At 39.9% G+C, this 21910-nt stretch overlaps 1 protein-coding gene across 1 annotated transcript in view; it reads left to right on the forward strand.

Annotated features, from left to right (window-relative positions):
* The window catches only part of EPB41L5 (erythrocyte membrane protein band 4.1 like 5), a 54422-nt gene that overhangs the window by 594 nt on the left and 31918 nt on the right, over positions 1–21910 (forward strand). The window contains exons 2-7 of the mRNA XM_063400836.1: positions 336–520; positions 10713–10817; positions 15692–15734; positions 16850–16928; positions 19399–19443; positions 19755–19807. Of these exons, the coding sequence (XP_063256906.1) occupies positions 336–520; positions 10713–10817; positions 15692–15734; positions 16850–16928; positions 19399–19443; positions 19755–19807 (510 nt within the window). The remainder of the gene's footprint in view (positions 1–335; positions 521–10712; positions 10818–15691; positions 15735–16849; positions 16929–19398; positions 19444–19754; positions 19808–21910) is intronic.

Here is a 21910-nt window from a genome sequence, read left to right on the forward strand (position 1 = left end):
ATCTGCGCGACCGCTGGTTTTGTCCTTAAACATACTTTCGTGTAGTCCCAAAAAGTCACCCAACCATCGTCAAAGTTCTGAGGTGGGTTTTTTCCAGAGACTTTCACAGCCCAAGACTGCGCGTGTTTAAATCAAAGGGAAAATCTGTTTGACTCTTTGATTTTTTCTTTATCGAAGTCTGGGATTTTCTAAGAACTTTATTGCAGCCTTTTTTTTTTTTCTTTCTTTCTTTTCTTTCTTTTCTGTTTGGGTTTGCGGTTTGTTTGTTTGTTATGGTTAGGGGGTTTTCTTCTGTAAAAAGCTTAACCCTGTTGATTTTCTCTCGGATTTTGTAGCCAAGATGCTGAGCTTTTTCCGCCGCACGCTGGGGCGCCGCTCCATGCGGAAGCATGCGGAGAGGGAGAGGCTGAGAGAGGCGCAGAGGGCTGCGACCCACATCCCTGCGGCCGGGGACGCCAAGTCCATCATCACCTGCCGAGTGGCGCTGCTGGACGGCACCGATGTCAGCGTGGACTTGCCGGTATGTGCCATCCAAGCGTGCTTCTGAACTACTCTTGGCTTGTGTTTTTCTGATGTGGATTGCTGTTTGCAGGCTTGGTAAAGGCATTGCACTTTGCTGCTGGAAGTCGACTCTGTGACTTGATGTCCGCTGAGTTGGTATTCACTGAAATTCGAGAGTGTTTTGGTAGATGTCATCATATCTTACTGAATTCTTTCTGGTATTTTAATGTAATTGTTGTGCCAAGGCTTAACTTAGAGAGGGTAGCCTGTTGCGTGAATTGGGTTTTCTTTTTGGTGAGCTATCTATTTTGACAAAGAAGGTGAATCTCTTGGTGTGACGTAAAGAGGAGGGATGAGCAGAAGTACTAGCAGGAATTTTCTGTGTGAGTTGGGTTTGGTCTGGTTTTGTGTCAGAGATGGATGCAGTTTTTAATGCTAACTTGAGAGGGGAGGGGAAGAGGAAAAAATCTACTTCCTTCCCCTCCTCAGGGCAGATTATATAGTAGAGATTGTCTCATAGCATGGTGCTTTGTTTGGAGTGAGGTGTTAGCCACTGTTTTACATTTCTAAAGCTTCCTTAATATGCACGTGCCTGTTCTGCTTGCCTAATTACATACCTGGTTTTGGCCAACAGGATGAGCAGTAGCACCAGAAGTGATGTGCTCTGTTTTTCCATTACCATGTGTTATAGTTGTTAGTGACTTGTTTTAAGCTCACAGAGCTGAGCGTTAGGAAGTTGGGAAGGTGTGGATCTTCCAGACCTGACTAGTTCCAGAGGATTTTGGCTGCAATCACCGTTGTGGTGGTGTTGGAACTGCTGACTAGAAATTAAAGCCATTTCGAGAGTGGCTGCTCCACACAGCTCTTCCTTCCCTTACTTTTTTAATCATGGAGTGTTTAGGTAGTGCAAGGAAGTCAGCCTGACTGAGCAGTGTTGTTGATGTAGTGAGCAGAAGTAACTCTTGTGATACCCTGAACCCCAAATAATCTAGACAGAGTTAGAGAAACCCTTTGGCATCTTTATTTGCAAAATGACTGTACAGATAGGCATTTACAGAGGGTGGTAAAATTAATTTGTAAATCTCTAAATATAATGGATATATCCAGTGCTGCTTAGTGCCTAGGATGTTTGATTTGAAGCCAGGAATGCCCACAAACACTTTACAGCAGGAGTTAACACTTAAAAAGTACTCAAGTTTAAATGGGTGTCTCTGCATAACCAGAGCAGTAATCTTTGGAGCTGGAGTCGGCTCTGTAGGCAAATTCCTGGCAGCTCTAACAACATTTCTAAGGCTTGGAGGAGCATAAATTGAACCTGAAGAAGTGTCATGACCTGCCACCTGGCCTATAAATCTCAGACCAGGGTGCAGTAGTAACTATTTACTTCTACAAGAAACTCTTTTCACTCCAGATTTTTTTTCTGTGAAAGCCAATATAGATCCTTGACTGTGGACATCTGAGTTATGAGTAACATTAACCAAATATGCTAAATCAGTGTAGCCAGATGTGGTAATTACAGTGCATCATCAGCGGCTGACATGTACCAGTTTCTTCAGTGATTAAAATATAATGAATTAAAATTAAATTAAATGTTTCATTTCAAACTTCCTAGAGTGTTTATTCTTGTTTCTCCATTTGCATCATTCATATTTTGGGGTTGACTTAGAAAGGAAAGAAAAAAGGGTAGAGGGGACAGGAAGAAGTGGGGTACAAAATCCTAGCAAAACAACATCACTTTCTAAAATGTAAAGCTTGAATTAAAAATACACGTGTACATTTTTTTTTCTTTTACAAAACCTTTATTTGAGAATCTTTGTGCTCTTTGAGCTAAGGTCTTTTCCAAGATTGGTACTGTTACTTTGTTGGCAGTAAATTTGCTTTCAAATGAACTCTTTCTCTCTAAGAGGTGCCCCCTGGTTGCCAGTTCATTTTGCACAGTCACATTGTCTACCTAAGCACTGTGAAATTGTTTTATTAAAAAACTAAATAACAAAGCTTTTCTTAAGAAAGAATCATTTAGCAAACAGGTTAGTTCACAGCCAGAGAATGGGTTGTCTTGGCAGGAATGAATGCCATACCTTTTAAATCCATGGCTACACAAATACTTTACAGTGGCATAAGTTGTTGCTACCACAGCAAGAAAAGATGTTGCTTTCGTTATTGCGTTTGTCCTTGTTTTCTCATACCCCTTGGCAGAAGAAACAGTTTTTTAGCAGCCAGGCAGTAAGCTAAGTCAAGAAAATGCTGTGGCTGAAAATAATCGGTATAATTTCGTTATGTAGTTTCCAGCTGGAGTGATTCTCCAATCTGGTTCCCCATGTGCCTCCCCAAATGTGGTGAAGAAGCATTTAGAGGTGATACCAGGCTTAAGTTTGCTCAAAATGCTGTTGAGCATGTATCCTATTCACTGTATGTATCCTTACAGTGAATTTTTTACCGAGAAGAGTATTCTGCATTTGCAATCATTGATATAGTTGAACGTGAGATTGCTAAATTTCTCCTTAATTGAGAAAAAAGAAAATGAAAGGCAAAACCAACAAGGAGCAACCACAAGGGACATTGCCATGTAAGCCAAACACATTTCAGAGTCATTCAGTAGCAAAAACTGGTATTTTGTGACTATTGACAATGAGATAGAAGGGTCAGGTTTTAAATGATGCAGTTGATATTTAGCTTATTAGACACAGAACCAGGATCTGAGCAGTAACTCTGCTTTTTGTCTACTGATCTTATCTTTGGTGTCTGTCAAGCCACTTAATCTTTCTGCCTTTCTATGTCTTCTGTTTCTAATTAGAAAAATGCCTGACTTGAACTTTCCACCAAAGCTGCAGGCACACACTGTACATAGACTGGATTCTTTGCAAGAATCTCCTGCTTTTGTAGCTGTGTCAATGACTGAAGAATGTCAGTGTCATGTGTACTATTTACTGACACCTTGGTATGTTCCAAATGGGAGGCATGAACTTAATGAGAATTATCAGTGTTCTTTTGGGGCAGATTGAAAGGTGTCAGGTTTTTTTCCCACAGCTTCATCTCAGATTTAAAGTTGTGTATTGACCTGGTAGAGTTCCTCATTTCTTACCACTTCTTTGAAGCTTTATGTTTCTCTAGATGAATTCAGCCATTTTTGCAGACTTACATGCTTAGTGAAACACTAAGAAGCTTGTTACTTTAGCTTGGAAAAGGTTTTATAAAATAGACGTTGTCTGTAAATGCTGCTGTTGATGTTGTTCATTATAGATTCTGCTTTTCTGTTAACTCGAGTTCAATTTGGACAAAAGTTAGGTTATGCTTTTCCTTCCAGTTGTTTAAGATCTGTGGGTGGAATGTTTGCTGAGTAGTATGAGTGATGAGAGGACAAGAACTCTCTTTTGCTGACATCCCTTATCTTACTTTTCATCCTGTTCCCATGCAAAACTAAACTACATCTTCCCCCACTGCACCTCTGGAATTCCCAGAGCTCAAAAGCCATGAGCAGCCCTGGTTTATTACCTGAAGATTCCATCAGCTCAGTCACACCAGTCTGGTCTGTCAAGGGGACCCCTCAGCAGCTGGAATACTGCCTCTCCTGGTGCTCATGGCTGTGGGGAACTTGAAAACTGTTTTTATCTGGGGTCACTAACAACTAGAAAATAATTTGGAACAAAAATGTTGGTCAAGAATTTGAAATAAAGTACTGTTTCGAGAGCAGAGAGTCTAGAGGATTTTAAAATCAAAATATTTTAAAACTGAGTATTTATTTCATAAGTTCTACGCTATCCATAGTTCTAACTGGAAGATAATGTAGGTAGGGGGAGAAATGATAACATAAATAATGTAAATGCACTTGGAATATGCACCTTTTTAAAAATTTCTGGATTGCTTTCTATGGGACAGCAAGGTCAGCCTTACAAGAGAGACAGATACTCTCTGTAGAGGGTCTTACAGAGGCAGAACTGTACTTCGTGGAAGCCAGTGGTGTTTCAGGAAAAAACCTGACCCTGCCTAACCTACAATTTACATAATCTTCTCATGGATAATGGAGTGTTAATTGTATTCCAGTTTCTGTACTTGCAAAGTTTTAGGTAAAAGCTTCCTGGTGGTTTAAGATGAAAGACAGAAATTATGAGAATGAATGCTCTGTGAGTAGTTTTTTATCTTGGAATATTCCTTACTTATGCATGCTTGAAATTTGATATGGAGGTTGCAAAATGAGATGGTTTTGTCCTTATTATAATGAAGTATCATTAAAACAAGATCGAGCTGTGTGTAATATGGGATTGAACTAAGCTTAGACTTTTGGAGTGTAAAATAAGACAAAAAAGAGCTGTATCTAGTGATTATTTTAAACAAAATTAAGAAATCTATCTGGAATGTAAAAATCATTGAGTTCCAATGACTCTGGAGAGAGATTATTTGTGTTGATCTGACTACAAGATCAGAGATGCATTGTGATAGTTGATGTTACTCAGTAATCCACTCTGGTTTATTAAAAAACTTGTAGAATATTTATAGCCAATTGCTGAATATGTGTAGATGTAAATATGAAATACTTAATGCTCTTCCTGGCATGGGTGCTGATTAACAAGAAAATCTAATACTGCTAAAAATGTTAGAAAATCAGTCATCAAATAAAATGAGTGCTCTGAGTGTTCAAGGCTGACCCCTGAAGTTTCAAAATAAAGCTCAGCTGACAAAAGTAGTAATATAACATAAACATTTAAGCATTCTCCTTTTTGTGTTTGTTGAGGCTATAAAGTTTTGGATTAAAACTCTTTTCCCCATGTGATCTTCTGTCTGAAAGTATTGACGTGCTTTTGAGTATTTGCTTAAACTCCAAAAGACCTTTAGGGGACCGAAACTGGACAGCATCAGTGATGAGCCGTGTGTTCAGAAGCAGAGTGCTGTCTATGTGGTGTCTGTGTGGTGTGAGGGGTCTGGCCACAGTGCAGGGTGAGCCGGCGCTTCCAGACTGGAATTCCTGGTGGGATGGAGCCCGGGGCAGGGGATGCAGCACAGCCTGCCCCGAGTGCTGCTCACAGCCCGGCCGCCCCGGGCCACGGCAGGCCAGCGTTCCAGTCCTGGTGCAGGGCTCCATGCCCTGGCACTGCTGGAAAGGAGGGAGGAAGGGAGCAGCTGGCAGCAATCTGTGCTGCTTGCAGAGTCCATTGTTTGGCCTGCAGTGTCCTGCCAGTGTCTCTGCGGCTGGTGCTGCAGGCTGGTTTAGTTGTCTGAAAGTTTAGCATTCTTAACTCACAGCAAATTTTATTTGAAGCCCTGCTTTCCTACTGAACTGCCTCTGCAAAGAGCTCAAAGGCTTTGGTGCTCTTAATCAGAGTGCTCGTGAGAAACCTGCAGGTGGAACACCAAATAAAACTGAAATGTTTGACAGTATAAGGGGGGAAGGAATTTAATCTGTAAACCTTCATGCTGAACAAGCAATTTGGATATATTCTGTATCAGAAAGAATTAAAAAACTGGTTAAATCAAATTGGTAGTTGGAAGATAGAAACTTTCAGGAAGTTGAAACAGAGACTTCCACAAAACAAACTGACAGGTATGAATGTTTTGAGTCTTTGTCTTCTTATGTAATAGGGTCAATAAGCCTGTGCACATTAAAATCCTTCTGCATAGCTCTCTAATGAATGTACAGTTAGGATGGCTATTAAAATAATTTCTTTGTTATGAAGATTTTTAGGAAATGCCCTCTTTCTCCTGAGAATAAAAGAACAAAATATTTAATCCTAAATGCTTACCTTCCTATATTTGTGAGACACTGAGTAAATAGAAGAATTTATAAGCTGTGTTTCTGGAGGTAGAAATTGTTCCCAGCCTTCCAGCCTGAAGGATTTTATATTCACAAATGTGTATGGCAGTGTTGTCAAAAACTGATGATAAACCAGAGAGAGAAGCAGAGCTAATATTTTGCTGCTAGTGGCATCTTTAGATGAATGAGAAAATTGACTGGAGAGTTTGGAAAAGTTATTGGTAGGAGTGATGCTTGGAGCTTGAGGAGAGGAGCAGCTCCATTTGTAGGTCAGTGCTTAGAGCCATAAGAAGATCAGGGTGATACAAATAATGTGTACTTCTAACACTGCCTTTGTAAAGATAAGGGGTTTTAACCCTCCAATTCTCTAGCAAACCTTAATGGTGTTAACTATAGACACCGTTTGCATGATATTGAGATGAAATCTTCTTCTTTAAAGCTCAGTGTTGGAGCTTTCTCATGGCTTAGTTATTTGAAACCTGTGGTTTCGGAGAAGAGGATTTACTTCATTAAAAAAATGGACAGGCTCATCTGCTGCTTCCATGCTGCTGGGTCTGCAAACATGCATAGGTGACATCCTAGCAACGGGGTGGCTGTAAATCCTGAAATGGGATCTATTCCTTCTCTGTCTGTATGTGTAAATGGTATATTTCTAAGGAAGCTTGTGTGCATATGAATTGTAACCCTCCTGATGAGTTCACAAAAACCAGGAAGGGGTGTTTTTTCCACTTGGTAGCTATTGAAGACAATATACTGTTAGTTATTTGTAATAAAAATATTAACATGATCATTTAAAATCTGAACAGAATTTCAGCTGCAAAGATGCAAGGAATAGCAAGTCCCATGAAGGTAATGCTTATTCATCTATTTTTTTCAAAGTTCATCTTGTATAGGGCCCTCTATTTCTTCACAAAGAAAGAAATAAATAGGAGAGCATGTTTTCTGATAAGTATTTTAATTAGTAAATTTATTACGTGGATGTTTTGGCCTTGGGGTTTTTTTTCAAGTTTTGAAAAAAGAACTGCTTTGCTGTGATTAAAAACTTTAATGAGCCATTCAGCTGATGCTCCCCCAGCACAAGCTCCTGCAGTTCCTGCGAGCCTGTGTTCCTTCTCCAGTGCTGGTCAGTACTGGCTGCTCTGGTACTGAAAGTGGCTTTGACATCGGGCACTTTGGAACACCTGGCTGATCTGTCCTCACGGATGCGTGTCCATGAGATAGCCGATACTGTGAGACCACGGGAAGAGGGTATAAATGCTGCCTTTCAGGTTTTAGGCGGTGCCTGAGATGCCTGAGCCGAGGAGAATGTCTGGGGCTCCCCTTACCCCGGCAGTGAAGGGACAAACAGCAGGCCGAGGTGAACACCCGGCCCTGTGCTGAGCTACCGGCGCTAAGCGCAGCCTGTGTTACACCTACCCAGGCAGCAATTGCAGTCATTAAGAGCAGCAGGACATGTCATTAGTTGGGAGCATCCCTTTCATTGGGGAAAGGGGGGAGGGGGCGGGGGCCGTGTGATTCATGCTGGAGTGATCAGAAGATGCTTTTATCCACTGTGGCAAAACCAGGAGAGGTCCTGCCCTATGTATATATGGGATATTTTATTTACGCTTTCCTGTTGTTGATTCTCCTGCTGTGAGAAGTTTGCTGTTGCTTCCTAGAGAGAATAGCAAACTCAAAATCAAGTAATCAGGTTTTACTGAACTGCAAACCAGTGAGAAGTAGAATTTGTGCCTGAGGGGAGGAGCAGCCACTGGCTGGACTGCTTGTGAGTAGAGTTGTTACTAGTTCATCAGTAACCATTAAACAGTTCGAAAATATTTGTCCTGTGAGTGTAACCTGAGCTCTGCTGTTAGGGAAAGAAAGGAGGGGGTTAGGGGAAGAGTGGGACATTAGCAGGATAAAAATGTCACTTTCACAGAATCACAGAATATTCTGAGTTGGAAGAAACCCACAGGGATCATCGAGTCTAACTCTTAATGGGCCATGGGGGGGTTGAACACACAGTCTTGATGTTATTAGCACCAATGTTGCCATTACAAAGTTAGGGAAGTTTTTCACAAGAAAATGTAATAAAAGCGTATCTTTACTCTTTGAAAACTCTTGAGATCGCAGTTTTATTGAATACAAAGAAATTAATTTGATTCATAAAAGTTGACTGGTTACAAAGCCAGTATTGATGTTTTTGGTTGCCGTTTGTTTAAGGAGGAAGGACTTCAGTCAGTAAAGCATGTGTGACACTTCTGCTGACTTGCACCAAATACAGCTGCTGACAATTTCAGTCATATGCAAAGTGGTACATAATTAATTCCATGTTGACAGCCCTGGTGAGTTAAGTCAGAAAACAACCAGAAGTCCTGCTGATCTTTCCAGAGCCACTCCACTGCTTCTTCAGGGACATTTTATCCCACATTAGTCATTCTGGGTCCAGTCCTCTGCTGAGATTTCCGAAATGGTGAACACACCGTGAAATTAATTGACACTGCAGAAATTAAAGTTTTGCTCATGGATAGTCTGAGGTAGTATGTGTAGTATTCCAGGCTGGAGTCAAAGTGCTTCTGCCACTGGCAGGGAATTTGGCTGAGATAACTGGTTAATTGCACTTTTTAAAGATTACCTACAGGGGAATTGAGAAGGATCTCAAATGTTCTGCTCAATAAGGGGAGATTTTCCACTAGTTTTAGACAAGCTACTGAAAGCTTCATGCAACACAGAGTGTTTTTCTAGATTTGCTCTTGCAGTTGCTGAATTGATTTCACTTGTATTATTATATTAATGTTTAAATAGAAGATATCCTGTGTTGAGAACAAATATCAACAGTTCAATGCCTTAGTCTTTTGAGACTGATGCTACAGATTCAGTTAATGAAAGAAAAGTGTGGGTTTGTAAGTATAGATGATTAACCTTAAGGTTTCTGTTTGAGCTGGTGTTTAATAAATCTGTTACTGCCTGAGAAATAATTTTTCCTGAGACCAACAGAAAACACTTCGAATGAATTTGATGAAGTTGATGGATGTTCAGTACTTGCACTACACAACGTTTTGTAGATGCTGTGTGTTTCTAAAGTAGCATGCTGGCCAGATGCCTTCCATTCCTGCTACTCTCTCCAATACCTGGAAAGAAATAACTGAGAATTTGCTTTGACAGGCTCAGTTTACAATTTTTTTTTGAGATTTTTTCTTTGAGCTGTGATATGTTGTGTTTGGTTTAAGTGATACATCAAGTAAACCAATGATGGTGATTGTAAAATTGAATATAAAATATTTGAAGATCAGGATAGAGGAAGGCAAAAATTGCGGCATGCAACTTTACATACTTAGATATTACTTACTGTTTAAACCAGTTTATTTCTGAGAACAAAAAATTGTCTGGCCCAGAATTTTGAGAGGTGTACTAAATCTGCTAATTACTAGATTACTAAATATATGCTTAGGAAGTTATCCCATTTCTTTGTTGTGAATGTATAAATATTGCGGTAAAAGATTGCAAGATGGCTTTACAGAAATGGAGAAACCCTTAACCTGCTGGCAGAGTAAGCATAAATAATGCCTGCATTTCTTTGCATTTAGTTTTTTTAACACTGACCTTTACTCTGGTCTAATAATTTATTAATGTATTAATAACTTTTATTTTATTACATTTGAGCATCTTAGGTATAATAATTCTTAAGACATTATTTCCATTTATGGTTATAAAGGCGCTCTTAGCATGAAAAATACATGTCATGTAGAAACTGCTCAGTGCTATTTATGTGCCTCCTCTTTAAAAACAACTGTTTAATTTTTTAGATCATCACTGTAAGAGCGATGTTTCCTTGGGGCCAGAGCTGTTTTTTTCATAAATTATCTAGGAGTATATGAACTGGCTTTTTGCACCTTGAAGTTAGTTTTATGAACTTAGTTTCGTAAATGTGATATCTAAGTGCTATTTATTCAAGTTGCTTGACTCAGACTGTTTCCTAGTAGTTGTTAAAAGCACTTGCTAATGGAATGCTATCTCCTAATTCAATAGGCTTTGCTACCTGCTTCTAAACTGGCCTAGATACTAAACAGTAGTAAATTCATAAGCAATTTGCTGTACTTGGCTCCTAAAGTTTTCCAGTTCATTGGTTATTGCAATTGTATTGGCTGTGTTTCCAGTTCTATTGAATGTCAGTGAGAAAGGAAAGCCTAAAAGCAAAAATGATAAAATGACATTTTGACACTCTGTTGGGCAAGTCAGTGTTGACATTTTCCAAAAAAGGAGGTTATGCAAGTTCTTTATGGATATTCTGTGTATTTCTTGTGGGGTGTACATTTGCCTTTGAGAAAAACAGCCATCAGAAAATATGGGGGGGGGTGAAAGAAAGGTGTCCACATTATATTTTCAGAAACTAAATTTTTGGAATTAGAAAATAATGTGTGCAGAGAAAAAGTTAGATGCTGCAATAAATCTACCTGCTGTGTACTAAATGCTGTTATCTTTTCAGAAAAAAGCCAAAGGCCAGCTCCTGTTTGAACAGATCATGTATCATCTGGACCTTATAGAAAGCGACTACTTTGGATTAAGGTTCATGGATTCAGCACAAGTGGCAGTGAGTAGTTATGCTCTTTTTTAACAACAGTCTAAAAGTTAAATGCTAATGTTGACAAAAATGCTATAAGAAAGCTGCCTTTTGTGAACTAGGTTTTGTGCAGAAGCTCTGTGGTGTGTGATTTTCTGTGTCCCCAAGTTTAACTCTACCTCCAGCACTCTAACATACCACCATGCTGTTGTCTCTTCCTTTCTTATTTTCACATGTTCTGTCACCTCCCGTTGTCACCAGGCAGGCTGGTCCAGTCGGACCCCAGAGCCTGGTGTGTCATTAGAAACTCTTGGTGCTGATGATACAGAGAGGAAGCAGCAAAAGCAGTGTGTGTGCTTGGCCCTTCTGTTGTATGCTGTACAGAGAGAAGGTTTTTCTTTTGCAAATGCCATCAGCTTTCTTGTCAGCAGAAGTCACCTTGTTAATGTCTGCTTACAAGAGGGTTATACCTTTGATTTGTTCAAATCAGTTCTGGCTCAGACCTGCAACTGTAATTTTTTTAGGAGGCTATCTATGGGTGTGTTTTTATATATCAGTTTGAGTAGATGGTTCTTCCAAGCCCAAGTTTGTTGGTGTTTTACTGTGTGTTTCTAAAAATGTAACAGGTTTTCAACTCAGAAGCAGAGCATTGTCAGAAGCAGCCACAGTTATTTCACTTATGGCCTATGCAGTTTTATATAAATATTTCTTATAGTCAAGTATTTAATCCTGCCACCAAAGGTAGCTGCAAGTTTAGTGAGCCTTTAGGCAAGGAATGTTTTTTCCTTTGTCCTGCATCCCTGGAACTTTAACTTGTATTCACTTAGCCCAACGTCCCCAAGTAGAATGAGATCTGTGTTTTGCTCCTGCATATGTCAATCTTATTTGTTAGGTGTATAACCTAATTGTTTTTCTGTTTCAAGGCCACTTCAGAATTATTTCATGTGTAGGATGGCATAGGGGAAGCACAGACAGTTGAGCTAAATATCTGAATTGTTCAAGGTCAGCATACAAGAATGGAGGTAGTGACTTACATTCCTTTATTTCTGTGAAGGTCTGTGCCCAGAACAGTCTGAAGGTGAGCTCTTAATTGGTGCAGCTTTGTACAAAGGCAAAAAAAATTCCACAAACTTGAACCTTTGAAAGAAGCTGACAGCTTTGGACACAGTGCTCCACCCCAAAGCACTTATAACCTGATGGATTCTTTCCAAAATTGTTGTGATCGAATTTTATGGTTAGCATTTAACTGTAGAAAATGTGCTCCTCAGAAAAAATCCTTGGTGTTCAGCATCTGAAGCAAACTTCATGGCCAGTGGGATTTAGCTGCTGCTGGTCTGTAGTTCCCAGTAGTGAAAGTGGTCTTAAACTCCTTGCAGAACAGAGACATTTAACACTAAGGAGAAAAAGACCATTTCACTAACAGATGGATGGCTTTCAGAACCATGCATACCAGCAGAAATGAGAAAACAGCCTGTTGCATACCGGTTTATATTTCTCAAAATCACATTAGCTGTGCTCAGCATGTGTGGTCCAGGATGCTGAGTACTGATAGTGAAGGACTCTATTGCATTTATCTTTTTGCTTCAGAAAAACAATAGTCTGTATGGTTAAGGTCTCCTAACTCAGGCTCTGCCATGTGGCTTCTGATGTATTTCTCTGTCTCTAGGATCTCATGAGAGTTCACAGTGGGTTAGTTTTAACTGGTAGAATTATCTATATGATAATTTTTTTTGCTTCCTGATCTGCTAGCAAATAAAGCCATTTCATCTTGAAATGTGTTAATAAGAGTTAATCTTTCTGCCACAGCAGTGGCTCATGCCCTGCTTTTGTCTAGCAAATTATTACTGCCAGTCCAGAGAGCACATAATTGAATATTTGATACTGCGCAATCTACCAGGTAAGGGAGATTTCAAACTTGATTTGCTTCCTTTTCTTTACTATGTGTGACTGAAAAGCAGCAGAGTAGAGATAACAATCTGTTTAAACTGGACCTTAATGCTGAACTATGTATAATGAAGCAGAAAAGATTGCGTTTTGCCAGAAGAGCTGAATGCAGCAGCCAGAGATAATTAATTGCTTTAAGAAATGAAGAACTGTTGCGATAGCAGCCATTCCTGCAAAAGGAGCTGGCAAGTTCTAGCAGAAACCCAATCTGCAGCTGGAAACAAAGAACAGAGACTAATCAAGTGACTTGTCCAAGATTATTCAGGAGACCTGTTAAATAAACAGTGTAAGAATCCAGTCCCTTACTGTACACAGAATTGTCCACTGGCTATGAAGAAGATAATCTTTTGCTACCCAATTTAAATCTGAGAATATTGCCATACTTGCTAATTACTTTTACTGATACAAACTAGTGACACGTAGTTTTACAACAGTTTTAGAAATCCCACACTTGTTTTAACTGACAAGTACGTTTTCAGTAAATTATTGTGAAGGACTGAAGAATTGCTTTTTTTCATTCTTTTCTGCTGCTGAAGTGATCACTAGTTGGGTGTTAAAGATTTCCTGGGGAGTAGGGGAAACCCAGATAACCAAAACTCTTCCTGACATCTTGAATTATAGTATTCAAGTAATAATAGCTTCCTTAAAGATGTTCTTGAAACAATTAGTGAAGTGAAAGAATTGTTGTTTTCATGTGATTTCTGTGTTCACTCTAGTCTGCTGTTCAGGAAGAGACCAGGTTTAGCCTCAGAATCTTACTTAACAAACCTCATTTTCCCAAACTTCTTGAAATGTTGCTGGGTCAGGATTTGAGGGGATTTTGTTTGTTTTGTTTTTAATTTCTGCAGCAGCAAACTGTTTTAGTAAGGACTTCCAGTACTCTGCATAGTCTGTTGTTTGTATTGTCTTCTGTTTAGCCAACTTTATCTCTGATTTTCAGCAATAGACCGTGCTATGCAAACCCTCACCAAAAGTAAACCTCTTTTCTAGGTCCACTTGAATTCCATTTTAATCACTTGGAATAAATCTCAAGTTTCTTGACGTCTGTGTCTGTCCATTCATGTGTTGGTTTTGGGGCTGGGGTTTTTTTTGTTTCATTCCCACCCCCACTTAAAAGCAGTCCTGTTCCCTTCTCCCTTGCACACCCTCACCACTGAGCAGAGCTCCTGTGGGCAGCACAGTCAGAGCCCAGCAGAATGAAAGGCTGTCCGTGCCTGTCATGGGCCTGCCTCTCTGTTGCCTTCCCATGGAATGTGGAGGAGAGGAGAGAAAACAGGAGGGAGATGAGACAGGAGGGCACAGCCAGCCCTGGAGCCTGGAAGGGGCTCTCCTTGCCTTTCCTGTATCTAAATAACCTGCAACCCTCCAGCTGGGTAGTTTCTATGTATTTGTGGTGGAGGAAGGAGTAAGTAAACTCTCTTACAGCAAGTGAGTTTATGGAATAGGAAAAAAGATTATATTATTTTCTTGAAGAAAAAATAATTGCTCAACTTCCATTTCACTGGTAGTGTAAGCAAAATTTATGTAAATATTTGCTTCATTCCTTCTTAAGCTTCCTGCTTTATTTTACAAATGTATTAGATACATTTCAGGTAGCTCTCTGTAGCTACTTAGTTTGACTAGGCAATGAGAGTGTTCTCAGCTGTGTGCACAGCAGCAGCAGATGGTGTGAGCGTTCTCATCTGCAGTCAATGCAGCAGTCAGTCACAGCCCGGCTGTGTTACAGGCTGACTTCAGCTCTCTGCAGAGGGCAGGGCTCTTCTGCAGGCAGGAATGTGTTTGCACTTGGCAGCTCAACCTGAAAATACTGGTTCCTTTTCATACCCTTGCTGCTGTTGTGTCCTCCCTGGGGCTTACTGTGAACTTCATGTCACACAGTTGAACAAAAGGAGTGTTGCTAAGTATATAATTCTTGTGCATTAGTTGCAAGGTGACATGTGGGATGGATCTGATGAGGTGTTGTTCCTGGGCATGGTGAGCCATGCATGACATGGTGTGTCAGGTGCTTGGCTCTGGCTGTTGAGTCAATGCAATTATGTTGGTCAGGGTGCTGTGTTTCCTGTTTAGGTGTCACCTCCTCTGGAGGAGGGAGCTGTTGGCCATACCCAGCACTAGGAAGGAGATCTGTCCTGCTAGATGTGTGCTGGATTTCCAGCTTTAACTTCTGGTGTAAACTTTTCAGCAGTGCAATTATGTGCAATTATTTTGGGGAGCATAGTGTATATGTGTAGGTGTTTCAATCTGCCAAGTATCTTTTTTTTCACATGCTGTTGTACACAGTGTAAGTCAAGCCATTATTTTGGCTTCTTGTCCAGTATATAGCTTATAATTAGCATTAGTAGGTGAGGCAGTAACTTGTCCTCCCATGTGATAGTTACTAAAATGTCACCTGTGAATAGATTTTTGAGAATTAGGTAGAGCTGACTCTGATGTTGGGACACAGACAGCTCTGCTCGTACTGCACTTGACTCATCTAAAGAAAATGCCTGAAAGCCAACAATATTTATTTTGTCTTTCCCCTTCCTGCCCCAAGTAAACATCACACACGGCTGAGTTCCAGAGTCTTCAGCTATGATTTATGCTTCTCTGGCACATTGTCACTGGCTGACCTACTAATGTGTGAATTAAGTGTTTCTCTGGACAGGATGAAAATCTAGTAAAGTGGTTTGTTAGTATGTTTTTTTTTTCCTTTCAAGTAGACAGTGCTGTCTTGAAGATTTGGTTTAAATAAAGTAAGTATTACAGGATGTTTCTGTTGTTCAAAACTGATATTTTGCATTACAAACTTGGAGCAAAAGGATCTTCAGTGAGCACAGAAAGAGCTATGAATTGTTAAAGGTTTGAATTAGGTTGTTTTAACAAACTACTTGTTATTCCAAGATGGTCTTCACTAACAATTCCTTTTTTGTTCTTCCTGGGAGATTTTTTTATTAATTCAGTGAAATTAATTTATTTTTCAGCATTGGCTGGACAACACAAAGAGCATTAAAAAGCAAGTTAAAAGTAAGTGTCATTTCCATTTTCTCTTGGGACATTGTATTTAATATACAGGAAGCACAGCCAGCTGAAATGGGTGGTGGGGGGCAGTGTCCTGTGAGGGGGTGAGGGTGGCAAGTATCAAAAGCCCTGCATGGTGCTACTGATTATTTAATAGCAAATTCCCTCTGTAGCTCTTATTACTTTATTCTAATGTTCCTAATTAAACATGTTATGGGCTCATTAATTATAGTTAAAGTGGAGTCAAGGCTGCTGAAGATGTTCTAGTGTTATAGAGCATTATCCTGGCTGTAGGAAAACTTGTCTTGGAGCCTCATGCATGGGGCAGTCCTGCATGCTTGAGTCTGTGTGCAGTCCACCAAGTCCTCACCTGCTGTGCCAGGGTTCAGTGTGGCCTGGTTGTTGCAGTGGTGTGTGCTTGGGTAAGATGTTGTTCAGCAGCTTCCTTGCTTTGCAGTGTGGGAAGTCTTCAGGGATTTGTGGTGTTGTTTTAATACAAGAGACATTTTGGAGCAGTGAGAGGGAGAAAATTCCTCCTGTCAAATGCAAGAATCAGCAGAGCGATGCACATTTTTAAAGAACTGTTAATCCACCCTTGTGTTGAATTAACTCTTTGGTTTCCAGAAGAGAGGATTCTTCCATAGAAGTGTGTCTTAAATTCCCATTAAGTCTGTCTAAATTTCTGTGGAATAGAAGGGGCTGAGTTTTCAGCAGTGAGTATTTCCCAGAGCCCTGGCAAGATGTTGCAAAGACCAAAAGGGTGCCTGAAGGTTTAGTCAGCTATAGGGCCAAGATGCACAGCTCTCGGTGATGGATAGAGCCCCTAAATATAGGGATTAACCCAGATTCATGTGCTCTTGGCAAGAAGAATCAAGTCAATGTGATATGACCATTGGGTTGAGTTGTTAACACATAAAACTATTTTGTGTGCATATTTAAGTGTCCTTTCACCCTGATGTTCTTCATGGATTTCCCTGGCATAAAGGAATTCCTGCCTTAAGACCTTGTGTATAACATAGCCAACCAATTTCAGTCAAGTTTTGTGATGTGATTCTGTGTAATAAATAACCTGTCCCATCCAGTAACTGTGACTGCTGTCTTGAATGAATTCTGCTTTGCAGTTGGCCCCCCGTATTGTCTGCATTTTCGTGTAAAGTTTTACTCATCAGAGCCCAACAATCTACGTGAAGAGCTAACAAGGTAAGGGGGATTCTCTCTGTGAGAAGGGGACCCAGATAAGGCCAGAGAAATGTTTTCTGTGATATTTATTTAAACAATCTGATGTTTTGGAGAATTCTCTAGAACTGCTTGCTTACTTGGCTTTTTGTAAATGTAATTTTGTTTTTGTAAAGTGGCTATCTTAATGTGTGGAAATAAATGTGCTGTGACACAGAGAGATCTAAATATTTATATATTACTTAATGCACCATTTTTCATCAGGCAGTTTTGGCAACTGACTGAGTAGCAGCTTATACACGATGGACAGAGGTTTTCACTGAACAGAACAGACATCATGCCTGTGTCTTTATTTTTCTTAAGCTGTTAGTTTCAACTGGATGCAATCATCTTGTCTCTAGGCAGAAAAGCATTGAATTGCAAGTTAGAGGTTCTCTTTGGAGAAAGGAAGTTCAGTTAGCATTTCATTGCATGTGTGGTCTTCAAAAAGCTTATGGAAAGGGAAAGTAGTATTTTACTGCCATGTTGAGCTGAGTTGACTCTACTATAGGTGTAGGTTTGTAGTATCAGGTGAGCAGTGGTTTCTCTTGATTAAAGCATTTCACAAATCCATTTATAGAGCTGCGTTTCCGATTGGGCTGAGACTACTAGGGGTGCTTTGAAAAAGAACACACCTACCATATGTCAGGAGTATAAATCTGATGTAAAAGGCATCGTTTCCTTGCATTGTGACCGCTGCTGCTGATTCCTTTTGGAGAGTAAACCAAGTTATGTTTTCATACCTCAGCCATTTGTAGGGGTGTGAAGTGCATTTGTTTGTTGTTCAGGTTTATGTCTGTGTGGATCTTCAATCTGCACTTCAGCCAAATCCCTTGGAGTGCTCCCAGGAAGATTATAGTAGCATTACCCCTTCCAGCCATATGTACCCTATACAGCTTCATATTTACGTGTGGTAACATAATGGCAACTGCTGCTTTTTAATGCTTTCCTGCTGATTTGAGAAGAATGTTTTACCTCCCCATTCATGTTCCTGAATAAACATTTAACTACCTTTAAAACCAGCAACTGTATACAAAATTGAGACCTAGATCTGTATCTACCACTATGGAATGTTTTCATCCCTTCTGACTTGAGCTCTGCCAGTCAGACCTTGCTGTGCAGGGTTTAGCAGGTCAGACCTGAAACCTGAGGGCTTTTAAACAGTCTGCCTGCTTAGCTAATCCCCCAAACAGGAGAGCAGCAAGTTTGTCCTTCTGTCTTGAGACAGTGTGACACCTTAAAGTAGCACAAGCAGTGGGAAGCAGAGCTTTGCTGAGGGTTAAAGGCGTCTCTGGCAGGGGCTTTCCCGGAGTTCCACCTTCAAGCAGCAGGACACCCAGCTGGAGCCCCTGTACAGCTTCCCCAGGTGCAGCTTGCCCATGTTCTCAGCCAGTGGTCATGGAACACACCATGGGAAGTGCTTGAATTGTTTGGAAGCATTGTGTGGCTGATCAGCACACACTGGTCACACCCAATACTCACTGGAGGCCTGTGTGCATTTTCATATCTGTGGTCAGTAGCAACCAGATTTATTCCCCATGCAGAGGCTAGTGTTCAAAAGGTTTTGGATAGTAAATGGTTTGGCAGAGTATTTGTGGACTTCTGTGGCACCTGTAGGAAAAACACCCATGCCTGTTTTGTGTCTGTGTATGTTTTGTGTCTGTGAGGAGACACAGGCACATGTTGAAGCAGAAGTTGTGTGTAAGGCATCTGGGAATCTGTGCTGCTAGAATTCACACTGGATACCATGGTGGATGCCAGTGTCTTATACTTGATGAGACCTCTTCTCTGCTAAAGGAAAGCTGTGTTCCATAATGGAGCAAGGGAGCTGCTCTTCAGGGGTATTGGATCAGAAGAATTGGTATTGCACACCAAATGGATTTATATTCAATATTTGCCCTATTTCTAAGCAAAAAGAGTAGAGAATATGCAAGGCAGTGAAGGAAGGCTGGCCCTGAAGAGTAAATAAGTTGAAAAGGCTGCAGCCTGCTGTTTATTTTTAGTCACTTTGCAATCAGCATTCCAGGTTAGATTTTAACTGAGCAATCCATAGTAGAAACTTTTTTTTGCAAGGCTTAAAAATAACCGTTCTTTTATGAGATTGGTATGTGTATGAATAATGAAGGAAATGCGGAAGACGCAAGTTGATTTTTGCTCAAGTAGAATCAGAAGAGAATAAAAAATATATTTACTTGGGTATCCTGTTTATTTTTCCATGCAACACTGTAGTGCAGCTTTTAACAACTTGTACTTTTGGGTTTGCTTCATTTGAAATGCCTGCAAAACACAAACCCGACTGATAAAGCCTTGAAAGGCCACAGTGCAGTTTCTTTCGTCTTGAAAACCCATGTTAAGAGTAGAACACATTTTTATTTGTCAGGCTCTAACTTATTCCTGTTGACTGAGTCACATTAGCACAAATACTCAATGACTTATTTCTTATTTAATCCTACAGGTATTTATTTGTTCTGCAGCTGAAACTGGATATTCTTAGTGGAAAGTAAGCAGCCTTTTAAACTATTACAGTGTGTTTAGCATAGAGTTTATTACATTTATATTTGGATAACTAATAAGTTTTGCTTAGTAATTTAATGTTACTTTTTTTCTCTAAAGTACTACTTTTCTCTGCATGAATATCAGGAGGGGAGTGCTTAAATAATGTAGCGCTTATTTCCTGATAATTTTCTGAAAATCTGCCAATACTTTTTCATTTTCTTATTCCAGACATTTGCAGTTTCTTGCTGTCAGTTACATAAGTTGTCTGCTAATGGTGTCGGTTCAGGTTTTAACAATGCATTTCTCTTTTGGCAGGTTGGAATGTCCCTTTGACACCGCGGTCCAGTTGGCAGCGTATAACATGCAAGGTGAGTAGATGCAAGAAGGGAGGGGTGGAGTTGCATAAACAGTTTTGTGTAGTCTCTCATTAACTATTCTAAAAAATCTGTCCTTGTTATGTCCATAAAATAGACTCTGCCCAGACATTAGTGATCCAGTGTGAAATGCAGGTCTTTTTGATTGTACTTGTGCTGAGAGTATGTACAGAAAATTACTCAATTCCTCAGGAAACAGAACAAAAGAACAGGTTCTGAACATAAACAGCTTTGCCCCAAAGTTGTTTTCTCAGGCGTTTATGTGCAAATCTGTCCATTTTCAAAGATATGAGGTCTGTAGCCTTCCTGAATCACTCTGATGGAGTAATAGAGTTCAGTTCTTTTTCGTCATATAGTTTCTGTCAAGTGTTGTCTTTTTTTTCCAAATCAGGTACAAAATTGGTTTTGTTTGCACTGTGTTTAAAATACCAGCTTTTGACTCCATCTTATTTGTAGGAATACCTTAATGCTCCGTGTCTCGTGCTTATACTTGAGCATTCCTGGTTGAACTGCACTTGTTGGTATTTCAGATCCTTCTTCAGCCACAAGATGTGACATACCCTTTTTTCTCAGCTATATAGCACTGTGTTCAAGTCATCTGAGATTTTATTAATCAGTTGTCTTTAATTTTTGATTCCAGATAAGAATGTGTTGTTTGGATGAGGGTGTGATGTTAGCAAATGTGAAGTTTCCTATGGCTTCAAGCAGAGGAGCTCACAAAAGAAAGAGGGGAAGCTTGAAGTTTTCAAAGTGCCTGCTAGAGGAGACTTTTGGGTCCTTATTGGAGGATATAGATATATGGATATATGGCTTTATTCAACCCAATTGATGTGCCATGTGTTTGAGCCATACAAGATTCATTTTATGAATCTGTTGTACGTACTCTGCATAGGGTAGGCCTATGAAGTTTGTTCACTGATATTTGTTCTCTTACAGGTATCTTTCAAAAGACTTTCTTCTTCTCATGTAGGAAGTGCTAATAGCCCTAAATTGTGTGTAGATATAAGAGTTTGGATTAAAATGTGAAGACAACCTGCCTTTTTAACCTGCTCTTTTGTGTGGAAGGAAAGCAGTTAGAATACATTCCACAGTTAAAAATATTAGCATTGTTAGAGCCTTAAGATACAGGGGCAGTAAACAACATTTTGGAAGAACAAAGTGAACTAATTAGGCCGTATATCCACTGCTTTTTGTGGTAGACTTTTCTTTCCTTTCTCTACAATGAGGCCTGTAGCAGGGCTTTAATCTTACTGTCTGACAGCTGTGTACTTTTATTTAAATCAGCTGGAACCTAAGCTGGCCTTGATAGCATTCCTTTCAACAGAGGCAGGCATTTTAGTGGGAGTAAATTATTATAGAACTACAGACTTCCTCAGTCAGCATTTAAAAAAAAGAAAAACGAGGGGGTGAAAAGACTGTTACTATGCTTGCACCATTGAGAATCTAAGAAATGGAGTTTTGTATCATGGGGCATTTCTGTACCTGTGGAATACTGGCATTTATTTGACTTCTCCAGGTCTTCCCAGTGATGTCTCAATTTTTCTCTACATAAACATCTGTAGTTTCATTTTTCAGACAGAGTAATTACTGGCCTGCATCAGACTTCCGAAGTCCAAGTTAGAGGATTATTTCTATTTTTTTGACTGTGACCTGAACATTAAGAAGCAACTTGAAATTAGTAGGAGGAGCCAGTGCTTAGTGACTCTGAAAATCAGTATGTTTTTGTAAAGGTTTCTATTGTCACTTTCAGCATTTTAGATATTTATCTGTCTTTAAAACTGGATTTGTTAGCATCTGTGGGAGATGGAGTTGTGTTTTTGGTGTGGCACACCCTTGGCTGGTGTGTTCCAGTATGTTTTCTACACAGCATCTCTTACTGCCCCTCTGAGCATGCAGCTGTGGCCTCGAGCCATTTGACCAACCCAGGAGGGCATTTATGTCCTTAGATGAAAAGGAGAGCAACAAATAACAGCTGCCTGATTGTGCCCTGACACAGAGGAATTTTAGCAGGACAGGGCCATATAGACTAATAAATCCAGAAATTCACTTGTAGAATGGACAAATAGTTTCATGAAAAATGTCACAACTGGTTTTACT

The sequence above is a fragment of the Prinia subflava genome, chromosome 6 (assembly GCF_021018805.1).
Source record: "Prinia subflava isolate CZ2003 ecotype Zambia chromosome 6, Cam_Psub_1.2, whole genome shotgun sequence".
Taxonomy (NCBI): domain Eukaryota; kingdom Metazoa; phylum Chordata; class Aves; order Passeriformes; family Cisticolidae; genus Prinia; species Prinia subflava.